At 44.9% G+C, this 22,450-nt stretch overlaps 1 protein-coding gene across 10 annotated transcripts in view; it reads left to right on the forward strand.

Annotated features, from left to right (window-relative positions):
• The window catches only part of EPB41L5 (erythrocyte membrane protein band 4.1 like 5), a 125,476-nt gene that overhangs the window by 63,131 nt on the left and 39,895 nt on the right, over positions 1 to 22,450 (forward strand). For 5 of the 10 annotated variants that reach the window (XM_089329341.1, XM_089329344.1, XM_089329342.1 and 2 more), the window contains exons 12-16: positions 18 to 187; positions 1,814 to 1,920; positions 3,676 to 3,703; positions 9,403 to 9,445; positions 9,858 to 9,973. In XM_089329341.1, coding sequence (XP_089185467.1) covers positions 18 to 187; positions 1,814 to 1,920; positions 3,676 to 3,703; positions 9,403 to 9,445; positions 9,858 to 9,973 — 464 coding nt within the window. Of the gene's footprint in view, positions 1 to 17; positions 188 to 1,813; positions 1,921 to 3,675; positions 3,704 to 9,402; positions 9,446 to 9,857; positions 9,997 to 13,036; positions 14,017 to 22,450 lie in introns of those variants that run through there. The other 5 variants (XM_089329345.1, XM_089329346.1, XM_089329350.1 and 2 more) reach the window with 4 other exon arrangements.

Raw genomic sequence — 22,450 nt, forward strand, 5'->3', positions numbered from 1 at the left:
TCCATGCGTCTCCGCAGGGCAAAGAGCAGGAGCACACATTTGTCTTTAGACTGGATCATCCCAAAGCATGCAAGCATTTGTGGAAGTGCGCTGTGGAGCATCATGCCTTCTTCCGCCTCCGAGGCCCTGTCCAAAAGAGTTCTCATCGGTCAGGATTCATTCGGCTGGGATCACGGTTTAGATACAGGTTACTTTTATTGTGTTTTAATGTATTTATTTATTTGACAGGAGAGTGACAGAGAGAGGGAAAGGGATAGGGAGAGAGAAGATCAATCTTCTGTCTGCTGGTTCACTCCCCAAATGGCTGCAGTTGAATCCAGGAGCCCAGAACTCCAACTGGGACTCTCACGTGGGTGTCTGGGCCATCTTCTGCTGCCTTCACAGGTGCATTAACAGGAGGCTGAATTGGAAGCAGAGAAGCCAGGCAGTCTGTTACAGGGTGCGATGTGGGCATCACAGACAGCAGCTTAACCTGTGGGGCCACAGTGCCAGCCCTGTATACAAGTTAATTTTAACGGTTGCTTTCTCTATATTTCATTCTTGCATAGAGGCCCAAAAAGCCAGTCCTCTGCTTTTCAGATGTGGAAACTAAGGCATGGAGACATAAGTGATTTGCCAATGTCTTCAGTTGGCCAAGACAAAAAAGATTTAGCTGGTACTATTATTGGTTGTAATTTCTTGAAAAGATGGGAAAACGCAGTAATTGTGTAATTTTTTTATCCCTCTTGACATTCACTTTATACTGACAAACTCCTAATTTAAATGTGTTTAACAAGAGTCTTAGGCATCTGCCACCCAACGTCTGCATACCAGGTAGAAAGAGGATATCTTGCCCTGAGTATGATGTTGATCTCAGTAAAATTTGTGATTCTTTATAATACTGAAGTTCCATTTCTTTAAAAGATTTATTTGAAAGAATAACAGAGAGTGAAAGACCCGGGTTGGAGGGGGGGTGATATATCAGTCTTCCATCTGCTGGTTTACTCCCAAGTGGCCATAATAGCCAAGTCTGGGCCAGACCAGAGCCAGGAGCCAGGAACTCCATCCTGTTTTTACCCATAAGGGTAGCAGGGCCAAGCAGTTGGGCCATCTTGCTGCCTCTCCAGGTGCATTAGCAGGGAGCTGGATAGAAGTGGAGCGGGTGTACTCAGACTGGTAATCTGACATGGGACTCTGGCATCGCAGGTAGTGGCTTAACTCACTGTGACACAATGCTGGCCCAGTTACATTGTTCTTATGGACTCCTTGTTTGTGTCATGGGTCAGAAATATTTTCGTTTACATTATGGTGGATTGTTGGTTGTGAGTTTTCAGCAGGCCCCTGGGAATCAGCATGATTTAAAGGACTGGATGGAAGCGAAAATGTGGTGGATCATGTATAGCGTGTGGAGTTCATGGAAGAGAACTTCCATTGTACCTGTATTAAAAGTAGGGAGGCATTTTCTTAAAACAGTTGTTCAGAATAATTTTGCTGAAATATTTTTAACAGTGTAGCACAATTAGGAAAAGCAGCTGGAAGTACCATGGAGTGTGGACAGGGAGGAGAGGACGTCCATAAAAGCACAGTGGCCCCACACGCCCCGGGTTCTCACGTGGTGGGCATGGGCAAGGGGAAAGCCAGTATCACCTCCTGCATGTTTCCCTAAGTCGAGAGCGAGGATGATCTGCTATGGCAGAGACCTCAGAATGTAGGAGGAGTTTCTCAGGGTGGAGTTCAGGGTGAGTCTTTCAGGGAGAACTGACATACAGACTTTATCTCATTTATGTTCGCCTCCAACTCACTTACTCTTGTTATTACACCTCATTTATTTTAGTGGGAAAACTGAGTACCAGACCACAAAAACCAATAAAGCAAGAAGATCCACATCCTTTGAAAGAAGGCCCAGCAAACGATATTCTCGCCGAACTCTGCAAATGAAAGGTGTCGTGCAGCCTGTTTGAAAGCATGTCCTTCCTGGCCAGTCCTGGGCTGCTCTTGTTTACTCGAGAGCACTGACTCTCCTGAGGGGTATTCCCGTCATCCAAAGGTCTCTTCTCGCATAATCAGTCTCATGAGATACAAGCGGAGATTCCGCTTGTCGTTAGTCCCAACTCAGATGGTATTCCGAGGTTGTGTTCAGCTGTTACTTGAGCAAGTATTGACTATCTTAGTGTTTTTCTAGCAGCACTCCCCCTCCTCCATTTTTGTTAAAGTTCGTGTCTTAACTCCTGTTCACAATTAGTTGTCTCCTGGTTTGTTGAACCAGTAAGTGAGATAGCATTCGCCATGGTGGTGTCTGTCAAGGCGGCTGCCTGCAGGGCTCCAGCACTGCCTTTACCTGCAGAGGGGCGCTGCTGCTGCAGGCAGCTAACTTAGGGCTCCCGGAAAGCCAGTGCCACCTGCTTTCTCTTTTGCTGATTCTTCGTGGGAGTGGTGTAAGTCAGCTTCCTCCTTTTCCTAGCAGCACCAGGAAGTTTTGAACGTTGTGGTCAGGGAAAGCTCATCCCTCTACCTTCTGGTTTCTTGTGGTGAAGATCAGTCTGCCGATCGGCAGCAATTCCTTCCTTATCCTGGATCCTGGCTTTTGCATTTGGCTGTGTATCCAGAGGTTTACCCTCAAGAATGGTGGTCTTTCCTGTATGGGTTTTACAAAAATCTGCATCTTGGTGGTGGCCCCACTGCTGATGGCAAATAAGGAAGCTTCTCTCCCTTTTTGAGTTAAGAATTTCGTTAGTGCCTTAAAAAATTCATCATCAGTGTATACCACTCATACATATTTCCAAATTCATAAATGTTTTATATAGCTTCATTATGTAAGAAAAAGCATGGTTTACTTTTACAAATAAATTAAAACTTGTGTTTGATTTCAAATCTGAATTAGCATTGAACTACAAATTGAATTTTAAGTATATACAGTGTCAGGGCCATCAGTGGTGTCCAAAAACAATTATTATGTAATGTTTCACGGTATTGATTTTTTAAAAGGATTTATTTATTTACTTGAAAGAATTGGAGGGAGAGAGAAAGATTCTATCCCCTAGTTCACTCCTCAAATGGCCACAACAGCCAGGGCTGGCCATGCTAAAGCAGGGAACCAGGAGCTTCATCAGGGTCTCTTATGTAGGTGCAGTGTCGAAAGCACTTGGGCCATCCTCTGCTGCTTTCCTAGGTGCATTCGCAGGGAGCTGGATCAGAAGTGGAACAGTGGGACTCGAACCAGCGCCCATATGGGATGCTGGAGCTCTAGGTGGTGGCTTAATCCTCTGTTCCACAGTGGCGGCCCCCATAGTATAGATTATTTTTAAAATGCTGATTTATATTCAGAATTTTTGGTGTTGCTTTAAAATAATACATAACTGTAAGTGAAACCATTATAATTTGTGATGGTTTAAAACTATTAAGTTGTTTCTTTTCCCCTGACAATGATTCAAAATCCGTCAGCTCATGCTAGGAGGCTTGCAGATGGGACTGTTTTAAAGGAAAACATGTTCTTGTTGCCTTATTTTTAAAAAAATGATAATTGACATTATTGACTCTAATGATATGAACCCCAGAACACTGTTGTAAAATGAAGGTTTTGAATCTCCTGGGAAACAGTTTGTAAAGCAGCTAGTGGAGCGTTTGCTTTGATGCCTAGTGAAGCACTTTGTCATGTAGGATGAGACTAATGAGATGTTACCTTTCTTCTTCTGTCAGCAGATGCAGCAAAACCCGAAGAACCCAGGTGAGTAATGTCTTGTAACTTAGGAACTGATACAGAATGTTTTGGAATTATGGAGTTGTTGTTATCATTAATAAAGCAAGTATTTGTTGAATACTGATCAGTGTCAGATTATCCCAAGGCATGGAGATGGAGCGAGGGACAAATAGGTACATAATGGTAGATACAGTTCTGATGTGACAAAATAAAGCCGTGAGGTGAGAGTATCTGTGCTATTCATGATGTGAATGACGTACGTATGTTATTGGCAGGTAACTGAGGCTATGCAGATAAATAAATTGTGCTTAAGCAGAGGGAGCTCAAACAGCAGAGGTGGATTTGCAAATAAGCAGTTTTGTTCCTGGGATAAGTCCCACTTGGTCGTGGTATATAATTTTCTTTTACATTACATGCTATGTTGCTGCATTTTCTGTGGTAGTAATTTGTTAGAAATTTTTTTTTCTTTCATCTTATTTGAAAGAGACCAAGACAGAGTGATCTCCCATGTGCTGGTTCACTCCCAAATGCACTCAATAGCTGGGTCTGGACTAGACTGAAACCAGGATCCAAGAGTTCAGTCCTGGTCTTCCACGTGGGTGGTAGGGACCCCAGTACTTGAGCTGTTACCTGCTGCCTCCCAGGCTGTGTATTGGCAGGAAAGCTGGAATGGGGGGGCCAGAGCCAGGACTTAAATCTAGGCAGTCTGGTATATGATGCAGGTGTCTCAACCACTATGCCAAATGCCTGCCCCTTTTGTTTTCTTTTCTTTTTAAGTAAGATTTATTTGAAAAACAGAGTTTCAAAGAAGGAGAGAGAGAGAGAAATCTTCCACGCACTGTTTAACTCTCTAAATGCATGTAACAGCTGGGGTGAGGCCGGGAGACGTGAATTCCATCTAGGTCTCCCACCTGGGTGGCAAGAATGCAAGTACTTGTACTATCATGTGCTGCCTCCCAGGTGCATGAAGCAGGAAGCTGGATTGGAAGTGGAGTAGCTGGAACTTGAACTGGCACTCCTATATGGGATGCAAGAGTCCCAAGCTGTGGCCTAACCCACTGTGCAAGAGCCCTTTTATTTTATTTTATTTTTTTAAGATTTATTTATTTGGGGGCCAGTGCCGTGGCACAGTGGGTTAAAGCCGTGGCCTGCAGTGCCAGCATCCCATATGGGTGCCAGTTCAAGTCCCAGCTGCTCCACTTCCAATCAAGTTCACTGCTATGGCCTGGGAAAGCAGTAGAAGATGGCCTAAGTCCTTGGACCCCTGTGCCCGGGTGGGAGACCCAGAAGAAGCTCCTGGCTCCTGGCTTCGGATTAGCTCAGCTCTGGCCGTTGCAGTCATTTGGGAGTGAACCAGCGAATGGAAGACTTCTTTCTCTCTCTCTGGCTCTACCTCTCTCTCTAACTCTGTCCTTCAAATAAATAAAATAAATCTTAAAAAAAAGATTTATTTGAAAGAAAGAAAAGGGGAGAAACAACAGCTACAACAGCCGGGGCTGGACCAGGCTGAAGCCAGGAGCCTGGAATTCCATCCTGGTCTCCCATATGGGTGGCAGGGGTCCAAACACTTGAGCCAGCATCTGCCGCCTTCCCAGGTGCATTAGCAGGGAATTGGATTGGAAGCAGAGCAAGGGACGTGAACCAGTGCTCCAAAATGGGATGCTGGTGTCACAAGCAGCGCTTAACCTAATACACTACAGTGCTAGCTCCCTTTGATTTTATAACATAACTTCTACAAGTGTAGATTTTTAAAAATATTTACTTATTTATTTGAAAGGCAGAGTTATAGAGAAGCTGAGGCCAAGAGAGAGAGAGGTCTTCCATCCACTGGTTCACTTCCTAGATGACTGTTAACCAGCCCATATGGATGCCAACACTGCAGGTGGTAGCTTTACCCTCTGTGCCACAGCGCCGGCCCCATACAACTGTAGATTTTAAGTATTGCTTAATTAGATTCCATAAGTTTTGGTGTTTTTTTTTTTCTTCATGCCAAATTATTTTCTAATATCTCTTGTGATTTCTTCTTTGACTTCTCGGTTATTTAGCAGTGTGTTGAGAATCTCCAAGTTTGTGGATATCGTAGAGTATTTTCTTATTTTATTCCGCAGTGGTTAGAGGACATACTTTGTGTGGTTTGAGCTCTGATGGCTGCGTGAACATGAGTAGGTAACAATCATGGTGTGGTGTAGTGTTTGTCAGCCGTGAGCTTGCGTTAGAGTCTGCTGAGTGCCCACGAAAGAACCGGACTCAGACCATGCTCACAATCTAGAGCCTTTGTGAATTTGTGTGCCCAAGCCGCTTCAGAAAGCTTTTTGGTTGCTTTTCCGTACTGAGTATGATCAGCCTCACTTTGAGATTTTTGCTGTTTGCTTTTTTCTCTTGGAAAGCTATTGAAGCTAGACTGTGTTTAAGGGCTTTAAAACGATAAAAGCTGTCTGTGGTTTTGAACAATGGCTCCCCTCAGTTGCCATGGCTGTCAGTTGGCTGTTACAGGTAAATACGGGGATAGAGCAGAAAGGACGCGAGGGATTCTTTCCATGGGGAATTGTTAATTTGGCAAAAAAAAAAAAAAAAAAAAAAAAAAATTTGTATGTGTTCTCTGGGCTGTACACTGTTTCCTTGGAGTTATTTATAAGGTATGCTTTTAAGAAAAATGGCAGAGAAATATTAGCGGTGTTCTGTGTTTTTAAACTGTTTTGTTTGTTTGGGTCATGGCTGCTTTCCTCCAAAGGAGGTTGGGACAGAGTGTTAGAGCTGCAGTAAGGGGTGAACTCCTAGTGAAGTTAGCGGGGAGGCAAACAGTGTTCAGGCAATGAGATGCTGTTGAAACGTGAAGTGCTGCCTTTCATGCTTCTGAAAGTCACATATCTGATCAAAAAGTGGGTATAGTCTTATTCCTAGGATTAATATGATTTAACTTTAATGCCTAAGTGTTGCTGTCTTTCATTGGTGATGCGTCTGGCTCTGGAAAGCACAGAAGGTGGGATACTAAAGGAGCCTTTTTACTGTGGCAGTGAGGGGTAGAGGGAGAACGGGCTCCCCCGAGGTTACTGAGCATCAGTCACACCCGTGCTTCAGAGAGCCCGAGCTGGGCCTGGCGTGGGTGGCCTCTCAGGCCTGCCCTGCGCTTCTGTGTGTGGGAACAGTTTTGCTCCAGTGAACCATGGAAAACTACACTGTTTGAAAGGGTACAACTATTTGACCTAAAGAGCTTTTGACCTTGTAAACTTTGGAATTGGCTGATGTCAGTTATTTTCCTTATGGTTTCTCTCTCAACTTCTCCCTTGTGAGTCTTGACTGACAGAGTATATTAAGAAGAGGGGACTTTTTCAAGGGCGGTTGATATTCCAGTTACTGGTATTTTTTGTATAGCCTAAGCAGGCTGTCTGGAAGACAGGAGAGAGGTAGAAGAAATCAGATGAACGGGGGGAGGGGATTACTGCATGTAATCACTTAGAAAGGGGAAGCTTGGCTGGGGTCGGTAATGCCAAGTGATTCTCGCACTCCTGGAACTGGAAGAGTGCATATAATTGTGAGAAAACAGTGCTTCGTCATCGCAAATGATTTGAAGCAGGAAGCTGTGATCCAGCTAATATCACCTACAATAAGCACTTCTTTTTCATGTTATTCATCACCTGCTGAAGTTAGTGCCAGTAAAAGAAAAGCTTCAGAGAGTAACTAACATCCTGTAGACTAGTGATTCTGACTTATGTACCATGCAGGCCAGGTGAGAGTCCATTGATTTTTAGGATAGTGGTTATGTTCCCCAACGTAGTGTGTTCTGCAAGAGCAGTATGGTTGGTAAAAGAAATTGTGCCTGACACACATGCAATTTACAATTGCTGTAGCAATGGATCTATGCAAAACAGAGAGAACCAGCAAACAGAAGATCTTCGTCTCTGCCTTTCTAATAAAATTAAAATAAATTAAAAACTTAAAAAAATCCACTTAAAAATACCGTTTCGAGGCAGGTGACGTCCTGCAGTTAAGGGTACCAGCTGGGACAGCTGCATTCCCTATCCAAGCGCCTGGGTTCACATCCAGCTGATGTGGAGCCTGTGAGGCAGTGGTGATGGTTCAAGTAACTGGGTTCCTGCTGCCCACATGGCAAACCTAGACTGAGTTCCTAGCCCAGCTGGGAGCCACTGTGGGTATCTGGGAAACAAACCAGCAGACTGGAGTTCTCTCATGTATCTCTCTACCTCTTAAATCAATGAAAAAAAATTTTAAATACTGTTTTGCATAGATCCATTGCTACAGCAATTGTAAATTGTAGCTTGTTTCTTTCAAGGGGTTCTCTTTTCTAACTTCGCATATGTTTTCTTTTACCTCTTGTGAATTCTTTACTTCAGAGATACCAATTATTTGTATATGAGAATGTCTAAAGTCAGCAAGCTTTTGCTTCTCTTTTATTGTGGTAGCATCTCATCTTTGATTTCCTACTTAATCAAATATTTGCTGTATTTCTATGTTCTGTAGTTTGTTCCTATTTGCTGTATTACAGGTTGAGGTGTTTTAAAGTGCCTTGGGTGGGGGTGGGCAGGAGGATGTTTACAACCTAAACTAAAAATCTGAAGATGTTTTAAAATTACTTGAGGGCCGGCGCTGTGGCTCACTAGGCTAATCCTCCGCCTTGTGGCGCCGGCACCCGGGTTCTAGTCCCGGTTGGGGCACCAGATTCTGTCCTGGTTGCCCCCCTTCCAGGTCAGCTCTCTGCTGTGGCCAGGGAGTGCAGTGGAGGATGGCCCAAATACTTGGGCCCTGCACCCCATGGGAGACCAGGAGAAGCACCTGGCTCCTGCCATCGGATCAGCGCGGTGCGCCGGCCGCAGCGCACTAGCCGCGGCGGCCATTGGAGGGTGAACCAACGGCAAAGGAAGACCTTTCTCTCTGTCTTTCTCTCTCACTGTCCACTCTGCCTGTCAAAAAAAAATTTTTAAAAATAAAAAATAAAATTACTTGAAAGAGAAGGTACACACAAAAATTTCTAACATTTAAGTTTCTATTGAGACCTTTTGAAATAGGAAGTTCTGAGCTCTTGCTGACACTTGGGCTTCTTTTTTTTTATATATAGATTGATTTATTTTATTTATTTGAAAGGCAGTTACAGAGAGAGAGAAAAATCTTCCATCTGCTGGTTCACTTCCCAAATGGCCGCAGCAGCCAGAGCTGGGCTGATCCGAAGCCAGGAGCTTCTTCCAGGTCTCCCACGTGGGTGCAGGGGCCCAAGGGCTTGGGCCACCTTCGACTGCCTTCCCAGGCCATACAGAAAGCTGGATTGGAAGTGGAGCAGCCCATATGGGATGCTGGCCCCTACACGGGTGCTTCTTGAGAGGGTGGTGGTGTACAAAAGAAAGGATAGATGTGTATGTGGGCATTTAAGTTGGATGCCTTGAATTTAGGAAATGATTTGTTCTGCTCTTTACCATCTTTTACCATCTTCGACCAATGATGAAGCAAGGTTAATAGTAGTGTATACATCTTAAGCAGAATTAAGGTAACAGTTGAATAGAAACATCAAATGAGCAGGTTTATGGAAATGGCAGTTGTTTACTTATAAATGTTTTCTAGGCCTCTGACATTCTTAGTTTTGAATAACATACTTCATTTTCTTTATTTGAAATAAAACAATGTCTTAAGTGCTGTTTTCTTTAGGGTACTCTTACAAAGTGAAGCCCTGAAATTTTATAGATAGTTTCTTAATCACTGTTTTTTCCCCTTTTCAGTGTTCACAATAATGTTTCATCACAGAGTAATGGCTCCCAACAGGTAAGACAGTATGATACTCTCAACCACTGGAACACCATGGTCAAATACAGCAAACAGTGGTAGTATTAACTGGATTTTCAGAGAGCTGTGACCTTGTACAAGTTTTGTGCAATTCTCTTTTTCTTATCTTTGGAGTGGTACAGTAATGCCTTAATTCCCTGTTGCTTTATTCTCTCAGGTGGTATAAACAGAACAGATGTTCTATAAAACATTTCTATCTCTGTCAATCCAGAAAAATGAATGAAATTTAATATTTGGTTAAAGCATCTGTCTCTACAGTGATGTGTAACCTTCAAGCATTTGTTGACATTGTATTGTTTGGCTAAGTGATAGTATCCATTGTAGTGTTCTGTTTGTTGTAAAGAGCTGTTATTAAGGCAGAGTAGGTGATTTTTATGATTTCTATGCAAAGGCTTGGAGTGCGAGATCTGCTGTGCCTGTGATTCCTTCCACGACCTCCGGGCCTGTGTTGGTGGAGATAGAGAATCTTCCACGGAGTCCTGGGACAGAGCAGCAAGACAGGAGATGGTTTGTTCACGCCTTAAACCAAAGTATTGCTTGCTTGACCGTATTCCAAATTCCGAGCCATAATCTTAAGTGTACTTTATATACTTGAAGGCAAATTATTCATATTTGTGAGGTGAAGGGAAGCATGTTGCTGAGCAGTTACGTGGGCTGGCAATGGGGAGGGGAATGCAGCTGTCTCGAGGAACAGCACCAGCCAGCTGCCTTTGTCTGGATCAGCCTGGTCCGGGAGTGGAGGCTGGCTCTCTGGGGAAAAGGACTGCTTTGCCAGTCACTGGAAGCCCTCCCAGATGGATAAGGAAAATATGTGTGCTCCATGGTACGCCACACAACAAGGTGTTACTACTTGGGGTGTGTTTTCTTCATTAAAGACTGGAGATAAAGCCAAAGAGGAGACATGATTCAGGTTCAGTAAAACAAAATGTGACATACTCTGTTTGGAGATGGAAAGATAATGTGTTGGGAGGCAAAATTTTCAGGGTCTTTTCCTAGATGAACAGTAAATACACAAATATGAATACTTTGTGACTTCTTGGAGTTAATCAGTTGGATTCATTCTTTGCCAAATCAATGTGTGTGACTTGTATGGGGTGCGGGGAGGGGGGTGCTCCGTGGGAATGATTCCGTGGAGTGGTCATATCGGGCGCGACATCCATTCACTTCTTATGCGTATTTGGAATGAACTTTGATAATCATAGGCCTTTCTTCTTTTTCTCTTGCTCAGTTTGTGTAGTACCTGAAATCTAATGAGTTTCTGTGGTGATCTCAAGGGGCTGGTCAGCTTTCTGTGCAGCCAGTTCTTCTGCCTGGTGGTGGTTGGTGATTATTTTCAGTCTTTGCTATGAAATTTTTTTCACTGTTATTTTGGTGTAACTAACTGCAAGGTGCTTTGCTTTGGATGGTTGAGTATCTTTTTACGTCAGTTCCAGGTAACTTGCAATTAGGGTTGCAATTACGATTGAGGAAATTGCCTTTTTCCATTGCCTCCTTGTTAAAATTCTTTTTTACTTGGGAGTGTGTTGGGGTACCTTGTATGTGCACATGTGGGTACATGCTTAACAGTGTAAATATTGAGGCTTCTAAATGTGAAATTTTAGTCTTATTTTTTGACACCACTAAAAGTCTTCCTCAGCTTCTTACTGAGAGCATGGCTGCAGCAGGCAGCGATGCAGTCTCTCCTTGTTAACCACCAGGTCCTCTTGACAAGGAGGCATAGTATTGAGACTTCAGCTGAAAAAGAGCTGTGTTAATATATAGTGCCTTGTACGTGAATGTGGACTGAGAGTCCGGATGGGTTGTACCCTGTTTGGCAACACTAAATCTTTGTTTAGACTTTTTCCATTTTAATGGGTACACATTTAAGTCTGTTTAATTTGCTATTTTACACACTGCTCAGTTCCTTTGATAAAGCCTTTTTCAAAGAGAGAGCGTTAAATTTGATTGAATTTCAAGGAAAGTGGCCATTTGGAGCTGTGTGTCCTCCTTCATTTAGTGGTTGTGCTGAGACTGCACGCCTGTCGGCAAGGGCGTGGAACTGAACGTGGAGCTGACATGCGTGGGAGCCGTGGAGTCTGCCTTTCTTTCTGTTCCTGCATGCTTTAGTTCTTAGCACTTTTGGAAAACTATAACACAGTCCTCCTTTAGAAAGTCATAAGTTAATAACATTTGGAAATGCTCCCCAGGTTTGAACAATTGGGCAGAATAATGGACCATGCTAATTCTGGCAGATAAGCAGTTTAAGCTAAACCTCCCTCCTGTTCAAGTCTCCCCCACCCCTCCACCCCTGCCATCTTTTCATGGCAACTTATTTGGGTAAATGACTTGGTATAACAGTAACCTGTAATTATCAGGTGTTCAAAGTATCACCTTTGGAGAAATAATTCATTTGATTAAATTATGTGAATAGTTTATACATAGTGAAACAAAAGCTGGTATAGTATTTAGAACTCTTACATCTATAGGGGATAACATAAGCCTAATTTAATTTTCTAAATTTTTAGAGACCGTAAGTGGAGGGTTCCAAATTTTGTGTGTTAGATCTGATGAACAGATAAGTCTTTAAGTTGAAGAAAGATGCTTTTATTTAAAAAAGAAACCCTCCATGTTTATTCTGAAAAACTTGTTTTAGTTTGCTCAAGGAAAAAAGATGAAAGTAAATAATATTTTGGTTAAATTAGGGAGAAACTGTTTTTAAAAATCCAGTTTTTAAAGATATCTTTTGCACGTGGTTTTTTTTCTTCCTTTGTAGCTGTTTTAAGTACATGCTGCCCTTTTTACTGTGTCCCGGAGCTTTGATTTGCTGCTCTTTCTACTGGAGGACCCTGGCCGTTCTGAGCAGGGCCTGCACGGATGCATGTTTCGCTCTCGCTGCTCTAAGAGGCCTGTCCTGTAGTGCTGTGCCAGACGGCATCTAATGTGCCTATTCACCTGTTCCTTTCGGGGAGCTAGAACCTCATCACACCTGTACCTGTTGAATTTCACTTTGAGATGCTGTGAACTTTGAGTATAGAAGGCACAGTCATTCTCCGTTAACTGGAAACGTGAATGGAAAATGACGTGGCCCGTAGAGGGGAGAGGATTTTTAAAATGCCCTCTCTAAATTTCCTTTCCTGGATTTCAGTTTTGTGAAATCCCTTAATTGGGGGGTAATTTTCAGCATTGCCCTTCTCTACCTGTGCCTTGGCTTGAACGTAGAATTCTCATTTCAAGTATTTGAATTAAGTGGGTTGTGAGTATTTTCTTCCTTTCACTGAAACCCCGAACAATATTTCTGCCCGTGATTTTTGTGGCAGTATCAGGAACAGATACAGTGTTTTGCTCTCTGTCAAGTCCCCGCTAATTAATTCACTAAACTGCTTCTGATTACTTACACATATTTCCATCACGTTTACCTTTGTGGACCCTCGCCCCCTTGGTTACTCTTGGTCGCTCTCCTTGCATGGGTAGGTGCTGATAACCGCTCGTAGCCGTGTGCATGTTCATCACGGTGCTTTTCTCCTTTATGACATCCGTTTTCTCCTGTTCCTGTTGACTAACTGTGCTCCCCTCCCACTCCCAACCATCCAGGCTCTCTGCTGCCAGTGACTGCTTTCAACGTGGTGGAAACCAGTGGAACACAAGGGCCTTGCCCCCACCCCAGACTGCACATAGAAACTACACTGATTTTGTCCATGAGCACAATGTGAAGAATGCAGGAGTCCACCACGGTGCTCATATCCCCGGCCACGCAGCCATGACTGAGATCTAAGTCTTAACCCCTTAGCCATGGGACTCTGTTGTACAAGTTGATGGTTACACGTTTCCTGGTGTCTGTAAAGGACGGATCGCAGTAGGGGTGCTTGGGAGAATTTATTTTGAACTGAGTCACTAGTTATATAGTGCTGATGTGATTTGATTCCTCTGTGAAAAACAAAAGGCTCTGAAGCAGCCATGATGCCCTCTGTTTCTGGGTGGAGACGTGTGTGCACCGCTCCCATCTGGCAAGGGATCTCGGGGTCCTAGCCTGTCAGAGCCTCACTCAGAACGTCTCAGGAGGAGGTTTGTGTTTGTGAGCAGGCTTTCCCTTCTCCACCCACCATGTGCCCTTCAGTTAAGACTGAGGTTAAACCAGTCAGAGCCTGAAGGCACATCTGAAATGAAGTGCATCTGGTTATGGCCGGTCAACCTCCCATGGTATGTTTTAACACCATGCGTCCACGTGACTCTCTGAACTGGCCCGTGCTTAGAACTACCAGCTAAGTGCCTAGGGGTTTAATTAATGTAATTTTAATTAAAAACACTTTTACTTCTTAATAAACACAAATATTTCAAGTTACTAAAATCAGAATAATGTCACATGTGTGGGGAGGTACATCTGGTTACTTTTGAATGGCCAACTGAATGCTTACGTTACTACTAGATGTTGATATGAAATGGAAAATGTATTTACTTTTGTCTTTTCACTTCATTCTCTTTTTCATCACCTACACCTGACAGATTGCCCAGGTTTGTAACAGCCTCAAATTCTAGCCTTGTACAACCTTTAAAATAAATGTCTAAAGCCAAAATCGTATCATTTCTAGAAGGACTGGATGTGTGTCAGAATTTTTGGTCCCTTTTGAACTTCAGAATGTCACGATCCAAGCTCTTTGAAATGTCTGTTCCTGATGAAGTGGCAGGTGATGGAAGTATTTCTTCTTTCACAGTTGTTTCAAATTTTAGAAGAATTTTTAAAACTTTTAAACTATGTGTGTAGAAATCTGAGGATATTTCATGTTCTGAGAATTCATAATTATTTAATATAACGAAGCTTCATTAGGTAAAAGCTAACCTGTTCAACCCATCCTGCTCACCTCCAGGGTCAGTTTTATCCTTTGGATGCTCTGCTAGACAGACAGGAAGGCTGCAGAGGGCTTGCACTCTGGACTCACAAGTAACACAGCTTGTTAGTAGGACACATGGTCAGCTAAACGGAAGAGAATGAAATACTGTGTAGGCAGGGTGCCAAGTCTTGAGTTTACCACCATCATCCCCACTGGGACAACACCCAAAATCTTCCTCAGCAGTTGTTCCTGAGCGTGAACAAATTCGCATCTCACACAGCCCAGCTCCTGGCCTCCAAGCTTTTGGTCGTTCAGCAAGATCTCAAATTATTGCCACTGTTTGTGGTGATTCTTCTTTTAACAGGAAAAGAATCTAGATTACAATATTTTAAGCACAGAAACTCTGTGGCTTGTGCCATTTAGAAGAGACTTCATGGATATGACCACAGTGAAAGACCTGCTACTTCTATAAGTGTACTATTCCTATACAGGCTGGAGTGGTGTGGTGGACAGCGGTGCTCTCCCAGTCTCCTAGAGAGTCCCAGGGTCTGACTTCTCTAACTTCTGAATTAACCTTGACAGCTGCATGTCACACACTGCTACAGTGCCTCAGTGTAGCTTAGCAAAATCTAAAACTGGTGTGTGGGCAGAGTGTAACCCTGGGTTAAGGTTCTTGCACTTGTGTTGAAAGTGGCCTTTTACATATTAGAATGTGAGTTAATCAGTGCTTTTTAGATTTGAGTGATTAAAGAATCACATCATGGTTTTTTTTTTCTTTGAAAACCTTGCTATGAAATCATTCATTTGAATTCCTGGTGAGAGAAGCTGGTCGGAGGAATTTGGGGGGAGGCCGCAGAGGGAGCAGGCATAGGAAAAGCAGGGAGGTACAGGTCAGATTGCTGTGTGAAAGTCTCCTGTCAGATGCAGATGGAGCATCACCGATCTGGAAGCCTTAAATGCAAAGGCATTTTGAGCACTGACAGGAGACTACGAGTGGAAGATTCCATACCTGACCCCATGTGACGACAGGTTGCAGCCAAAACACAGATACACTAAACCATTGCATAAACTACCTTCAGGCTATGTGGAGAGAGGTGTGTAGGAAACATAAATTAATTCCGTTTAGACTTAAGTCCCATCACCCATTATGTGTATGCAAATATTCCACAATTTTTAAAAAATCTGCAATCCAAAAGACTTCTGGTCACTCAGCCTGCATTGTGAATATTTCTCTTGCTACTGATACTTCCAAGTGGCACACACATGTTGTTCCCAGGGCTGTGAGGCAGTCACAGTTAGCTCCGCCTGCATTAGATTGCCACAGCCTCCCTGCACGTTATTCTGCCCCAAACTCGAGCAGTCTGGGTCTTGGGTTAGGGACATAGCATCCTCCTGGGACAGCCCCTGCTTTTGACCACAGAGCATCAGCAGCACGGGCTCCAGGGTCGCGCCATTCAACTGCGAGTACTTTGTTTCGCATGATTTCCACATCTTGGGTCAGGTTTATGTTTGAGCTGTGTCTTGGCACATAGGAGACTTAGAGAAACCCCGCAGGACTGGTGATCTTGACACTTTGGCACACAAAAGGTAAATGAGCTGTTTAACATCATGACGTCTTTTTATGGTAGAAACATTTTAAAGGCATTACCTCTCTCTGAGTCGAATCTAACCTTTTCTGACCTAGGTGGGGAATCTCAGACACTTTTAAATGACTTCACAGAGAAAAACAGACATTTTATTTGCCTGACTGTGCATGTGTCTATTTTGAAAAGCAACTAGTTTGGGCATTCCAATATAAACGTTCTGAAGTTTCCTATCAGTATAATTCAAGTGGCCTTTTTTTGGGGTGGGATTTATTTAAAGTGTTGACCTCAGGAAACATTATTTGTAACACTTGTATGGGTCTTTAGGGGACAGTTTTCCAGGGTGTCAGCAGGGTAAGACAGGAAACAGAAACCTGTCCTTAGTGGAGACCAAGAGGCAGCTCGTCTCCCAGGATAGAAGGGTTGAGCAGGGCCTGAATGGCATTCATGTGGCTTGTAGCTGAGTACCTGGCTGACATGTGAATAATGGCTTGGATTTGCCAGCCTCGCCCGATCACCTTGGCACACCCTGGTGTCAGGCATTTCACCTTTGCCTCTTTTGCCCCAACAGTGAAATAGTTGGAGGAGGTGGGGAGTAGAAGGGCTGGGCTGGTGCAGGTACCTGGCTTCCAGGCCTCAGAGGATCCCACGTGTTGGTCTCCTGGTCCCTTTGTGTGCACAGATGGAAACAGAGAGCTGGGGACCGTGGCTGTACTGGTTACAGCAGCTGTGACTGTGGATGCGGTAGTTGTTTAAACCGTGATGCTTGACGATCGTGGTTGGGACAAACACTTCATTTATTAACCAATAGTGCATTGCTTAAAAGGCCATTATTTCCTGGTTTAGGCTTTGACTGTTGGATTTGAGAATAATAATATACTGAGTTCCATTAGTTCATTGTTCATCCTTGGTGTTGGGGCTTATCATATGGATCAAGGTCAACTTGTGCCGGTAGCACTGAATCTCTGCCACTATACGCTTCCATCCTTTATTTCATGGTGAATCTTACCATCGTCAGTTATACCGGTGTCCAGAACTGTAGTGAATGCCTGCAAGTGAGGTGCTTTCAGTAGAAGGGACAGTAGTGGGAGAAACCGCTCTCTGTCCCTGCCTCTTCTTCCACACCCCTCCCCCTGCAATATGATACATGAGCTCTTTTCTAGGGGTTGTGAATCCTGTGGACTTTGGTGTCATGTTCTTCCTCAGCTCCCTCTTTTGCAGAGCAAAAAAACCTTACCATTCTCTGTTACTGTAAATATTTACATGAGTCTTGTGAAATAATTGTGAGAATTGAATGTTGTTCGGTTAACGTCTACCCGGGTGTAATAGAAATTATTTGGGCCAGTGTTCGGGACACAGCTTGGGACACCTGCATCCCATATAGGAGTGCCTAGGTTCAAGTCACAGCTCTACTTCACATCCTAGCCTCCTGCTAATGTGCACCTGGGAGGCAGCAGGAGATGACTCAAGCAAGTACTTGGATCCCTGCCACCGATGTGGGAGACCTGGATGAAGCTCTCAGTTCCCAGCTTTAGCATGGCCCAGACCCAGGTGTTGCAGGCATTTGGGGAGTGAATCAGGGGTGTAAGACACACCCCCTTCTCTCTGCCTTTCAAATAAATAAAACATTGATTTAAAAAAGAAACAAACTGGGACATGAGCCATGCCGCTTTCAGTGTAAGAAGTGCTTAGTCACTGCATTTCCTTCACAATTTGTGACCATTGCCGGTGTAGTCATACGCAAGCTGCTTTGAGCTCTTTGAGCTGATGGGGATTGGCACACGTACTAGCCTCCCTAAAGTAGTGAGAAAATTGTCGAAGACATTGGTGAAAGGAAAAGAAGATTCTTGAGGCTTTTTTTTTTTTTAAGCTGATGCATTCTATTTTTGTACTGAAGCAGAAAAACAAATGTTTCTGTCCTTCCTGAAAGGATTGTTCTCACCGGTTTTTTATTAGCAGGGCATTACCTAAGCCCCTGTGTTCCTAACCAGCAGCTGTGTCCTCAGTCCTAGGTGCGGCGCTGGCGTGAGCGTTTCTCACGCTGTTCCTGACAGCTGGCCAGCATTGTTTGTGTTGGCGTGCAGAAGGCAGATCTGACCTGGAGAACAACATTCTCTAGAGACTGTGACCGAAGACTCCCTCCGTGTGGCAATAAACCTGCAGCTCCTCTTCCAAACAGGCTCAGCAGCTGTAGCTCTTATTTTTGTGTTGTTCATGGAAGTTTTCATTAGTTTCGTTATTAACTAACTTTAATTAAAGCACTGAGAGCAGTGTGTGGTGAGGATTTGCAAGAGATGGCAGATTCCTTAATGAAGCTTGTCATCTAAGTGTAAGCTACTTTACATTACTAGAGGTAAAGTAAAAGGGAAGAACGAAAATAAGAGATGATAGAGGGGCTATCGTTGGCTTGATTTAGCTTGTGGCATTAGGTTAGGGTGCTCCAGAGTAATTGTATAAATCATCTCAAGAGGTAAAATGCCACCAGACTATTTATGACTACCCAGAGGAGTTTCTTACCACAAAGAGACCTAGCCGTTAGCTTCAGAAATCGTGTAATTGTGAACTCTCTAGGAGTTTAGATAGCTAAGCCCTATGTTTAACAACTTGTCTCAATTCTGTCTGGGGGCACCAGCAGCAGAACTCTGGAAATCTCTAGAAAGACGCATGAAGAGTTGGGTACTCTGGAATATCCACATTATCATTTCAGAATTTCACAATCATATTAGGGCAATAATAATGAAAAGTATTTTAGAATATTGAAAACAAAGGAGTCTAGATTTGGTAATGAGACCTGGAGCATTTATTGCTTTAAAAAAAAAAAACTATTTATGTGAAGGCAGAGTTAGAGAGAGGGAGAGATCTGTTGTGTGACTCAAATGACCACATGGCTGGGGCTGGGCCGGGCCGGGCCGGGCCGGGCAGGGCAGAAGCCAGGAGCCTAGAACTCCAACTGGGTCTCCCATGTGGGTAGAAGGAGCCCAAGCACCTGGGCCATTTTCTGCTTTCCCAGAAGCACTAGCTGGAAGCTGGAGGGGTATTGGAGTGTCTGGGACTCAAACCTGGCACTCACATGAGGTGCTGGTGTTGCAGGCAGTGGCTTAACCTGCTGTGTCACAGCGCCAGCCCCTGCTGCGTTTTAAGTGAAAGATTTGGGGCATCTGGTATTAATATTTTTTTTATTCACCTCCTTTGTTGAACACCTGCCAGAGAACCTCCCTGGTCTGTCCCTCCCTCCCTCCCTCCTTCTGTCCCTCCCTCCGTCCCTCCCATCACAACTTCTCCTGTGCAGGTGCCTCCAATTCCTTGACCCTTATCCTGTTCTGAGCATCTGGTTAAATCCCAGATTTATTCTAGTTAAATGAAAACTCTGTGTCCTGTGCATGCAGATGGTGACTGTGAAATGCACACACCTTGTTGAATGGTCCTACTTTAAGTCTTGACCACTGGGCTCAAGTGGGATGTCAGTGCTGCCGCTAGTGTCTGTCCCATCTCTTCAGCCTGTTCTCCCATTGTGTGGCCAGCTTTCCTCTTCTTTCAAACCATCACCAGCTCCTCATTTCTCACTTTTTTTAAAAAAAAAAAAAGGTTTATTTATTGATTTTAAAGAGTCACAGAGAGAGACAGATCTTCCATCTGCTAGTCCACTCCCCAGATGGCTGCAATGGTGGAGCCTGGGCCAGGCCAAAGCCAGGAGCTTCCTCCAGGTTTCCTATGTGGGTGGCAGGGTCCAGATACTTGGGCCATCGTCTGCTGCTTTTCCCAGGCTGCTGACAGGGAGCTGAATTGGAAGTGGAGCAGCCGGGACTCATCACAGGCTGCGGTTTTATGCCCTATGCCCCTCTTTCTGATTCTTCACTCTAAGTTGACCTTGCTTCATGTTTTACTGAGGAAGTAGGGTCCAGAAGAATCTGCGGTCTTCTCCCATGCTGTCATCAGTGAGGGAGTATGTGTTAGGGGATGCTTCCTTTGCGTCCCCGGCTGCTGTCCACATGGACCCGTGCTCTTTCCTCTGCTCCACTGGCTCCTGACCCTTGATTACTTAAGAACGTCCTTGCAGCAGTTCTGCCTTCTGTTGTGTGTCACTCGTGTTTCCTGTGTACTGGAAACATGTCCTGTGACGACATTGAGAACTCCTTCCTCCACCTACATCCCTTTGTTCCCCGGAGAGCCACGCTCTTTGCCTTGAAAGAATCGTCTATTCACTTTCCCCCGTCACTCACTTTGAGCCCTTCCTGAGTAGGTTTTGTCCTCGACACAGAGGCCCTAGGAAGGACCGTGAAGGCTGCCTGCTGCATGAGTCGTGTTCAAGAGGACGGCATGCTCGTATGTGTGACAGCGGTTTTCAGCAATTGGCACTAACTGTCTTGTTCTGGTATCAGTTACTGTATGACAGGCAAGAGATGGAAGCAGAGTGTCTTCATGAGGGATGTTGTTCACATCTGTAGAACCGCTCTGCCTGGGGTGGCAGCGGCACGCCGCGAGCTCCACCAAAACAGCCCTTGTTAGGTCTCGGGTGACCTCCACGTTTCTGATCCAGTCACTTTGTTAGCACGGACAGCAGGTGCTCACTTCCTCCCTCATGAACTGCTCTCTTCACTTAGGGACGCCACTCTTGTTAGCGTCTGACTGCCCTAGCCATGGTTTTAGTTCCCTTTGCTAGTTCTTTAGTTCCTTCTTAGCTCCCTAACCCCTAAGCTCTGTCTTTAGGACCTTTTCTGTAACAATACATTCCCTTGGTGGCCTCGCTAGTGTTCTCTGGTTTACGAACACCATGGATACACCAGCTGTTTCTCAGTTTATGTCACCAGCCCGGACTTCTTTACTTCCAGACTTGGATATACGCCTGCCTACTTGATATGTCAGCTTAGGAGTTCATACAGGCATCTTATCTTTTAAAATGTTCATTTTCTGGGCCGGCGCTGTGGTGTAGTGGGTAAAGCCGCCGCCTGCAGTGCCGGTATCCTATATGGGCGCCAGTTTGAGACCCAGCTACTCCACTTCCCATCCAGCTCTCTGCTATGGCCTGGGAAAGCAGCAGAAGATGACCCAAGTCCTTGGGCCCCTGCACCCGCGTGGGAGACCCGAAAGAAGCTCCTGGCTTCAGATCGGTGCAGCTCCGGCCATTGCAGCCAATTGGAGAGTGAATCAGCGGATGGAAGACCCCCCACCCCACCCCGCTTCTCCTTCTCTCTCTGTGTAACTCTTTCAAATAAATCTAATAAAAAATGTTTATTTTCATCTACTTGACAGCCAAAAAGAGAGATGCTCCATCCTCAGGTTCATTCCCCAGTTCCTGAAACAGCCAGGACTGGGCCGGGACGAAGCCAGGAGCCCAGAACTCCAGCCGAGTTTCCAGTGTGCTTGGCAGGGCCCAAGCATTTGAGCCATCATCAGCTGTCTCCCAGGACACATTAACAGGAAGCTGGATTGGAAGCACAGTAGCAGGGATTCAAGCTAGCACTCCAGTATGGGGTCCTGACCTGCTGTGCCACAGCGCCCTCTCTGGCGTCTTATTTTTTGTAGCCCCTTTATTCTGAAATAATGGTAGGTTTATAGAACAGATACGTGGATACTGTGGAGAGCTTCCACAACCCCTCCTTAGCTTTCTCTAGTGTTAACATCCCATACTACAGTGGTTCGATAGCACTGTTAGCAAACTAAGAAATTGACGGTCAATACCATTAAGCTTTCTCCAGTCTTTCCCCAGATGGCCTAGCACCTGACCCAGAGTCCTGTGTTGCATTCAGGATGTGGCCCTCCGTCACTGCGTGTTGTTGGTGACGTTTTAAGAGCACTGGTCCGAGGCCTCACAGAACGCCTCTCAGGTTGGGGCTGTGCCGTGTTTTCATGTGATGAGATAGATGCCATGCATTCTGGGGAGAACACTGTGCAGGTGATGTTGGGGCAGCCCAGATTTCCCATGTTCCGAATGGCACAGCTGACGCCTCTAGTCTGTGCAGGTTTTTCTATCCGTAGGCCTAGTGGGTGAGGAATTCTAGAGGTGTTGCCCAGTGGTCTGTGCTTGCCCATGCTGCCCTCCGAGAAGGCCTGGAGCATACTCAAGTTTGAGCGGCACTGACTTAGCCTGGGGCACCTGTAGTCACCTTGACTCCTCTTTGTCTCCTACTTATCGGTCAGTAAGTCCCGCCTGCCCTGTCTTCTAGATGTATCCGGAAACCACCCCTTGTGGCCGTCTCTGCTGCTCCCAGAACCCTTTTCCTGGGTCTCCCAGCCGTTGCCCTTGTTCATCTGTGTCTGGTCATAACCTTGACCACGTCACTGCTCTGTCAGATCCATCTTGGCTCCCTCAGACCAAAACCCCAAATCTCACATTGCCAAGAATGCCTGACCTGCTCCTTTGCCTCCAGATACTCATCTGCTAACACTTGATCAAACGTGCCAAGAACAGGGGGTCTTCAGAAAGTTCGTGGAAAAGCCTAGTATGAAAAGGATATGCATGGATTTCAAGTTGGTGGTTTTTTCTTCTTTCACCAAAATAAACCTATCTGGAGCTGGACCAGACTGAAACAGGGAGCTGGGAACTGAATCCGAGTCTCCTGCATGGATAGCAAGGACCCTAGTACTTCAGCCATCAT

This window comes from Oryctolagus cuniculus, chromosome 3 (assembly GCF_051225735.1).
Source record: "Oryctolagus cuniculus isolate XC-2025 breed Fujian yellow rabbit chromosome 3, ASM5122573v1, whole genome shotgun sequence".
Classification (NCBI taxonomy): domain Eukaryota; kingdom Metazoa; phylum Chordata; class Mammalia; order Lagomorpha; family Leporidae; genus Oryctolagus; species Oryctolagus cuniculus.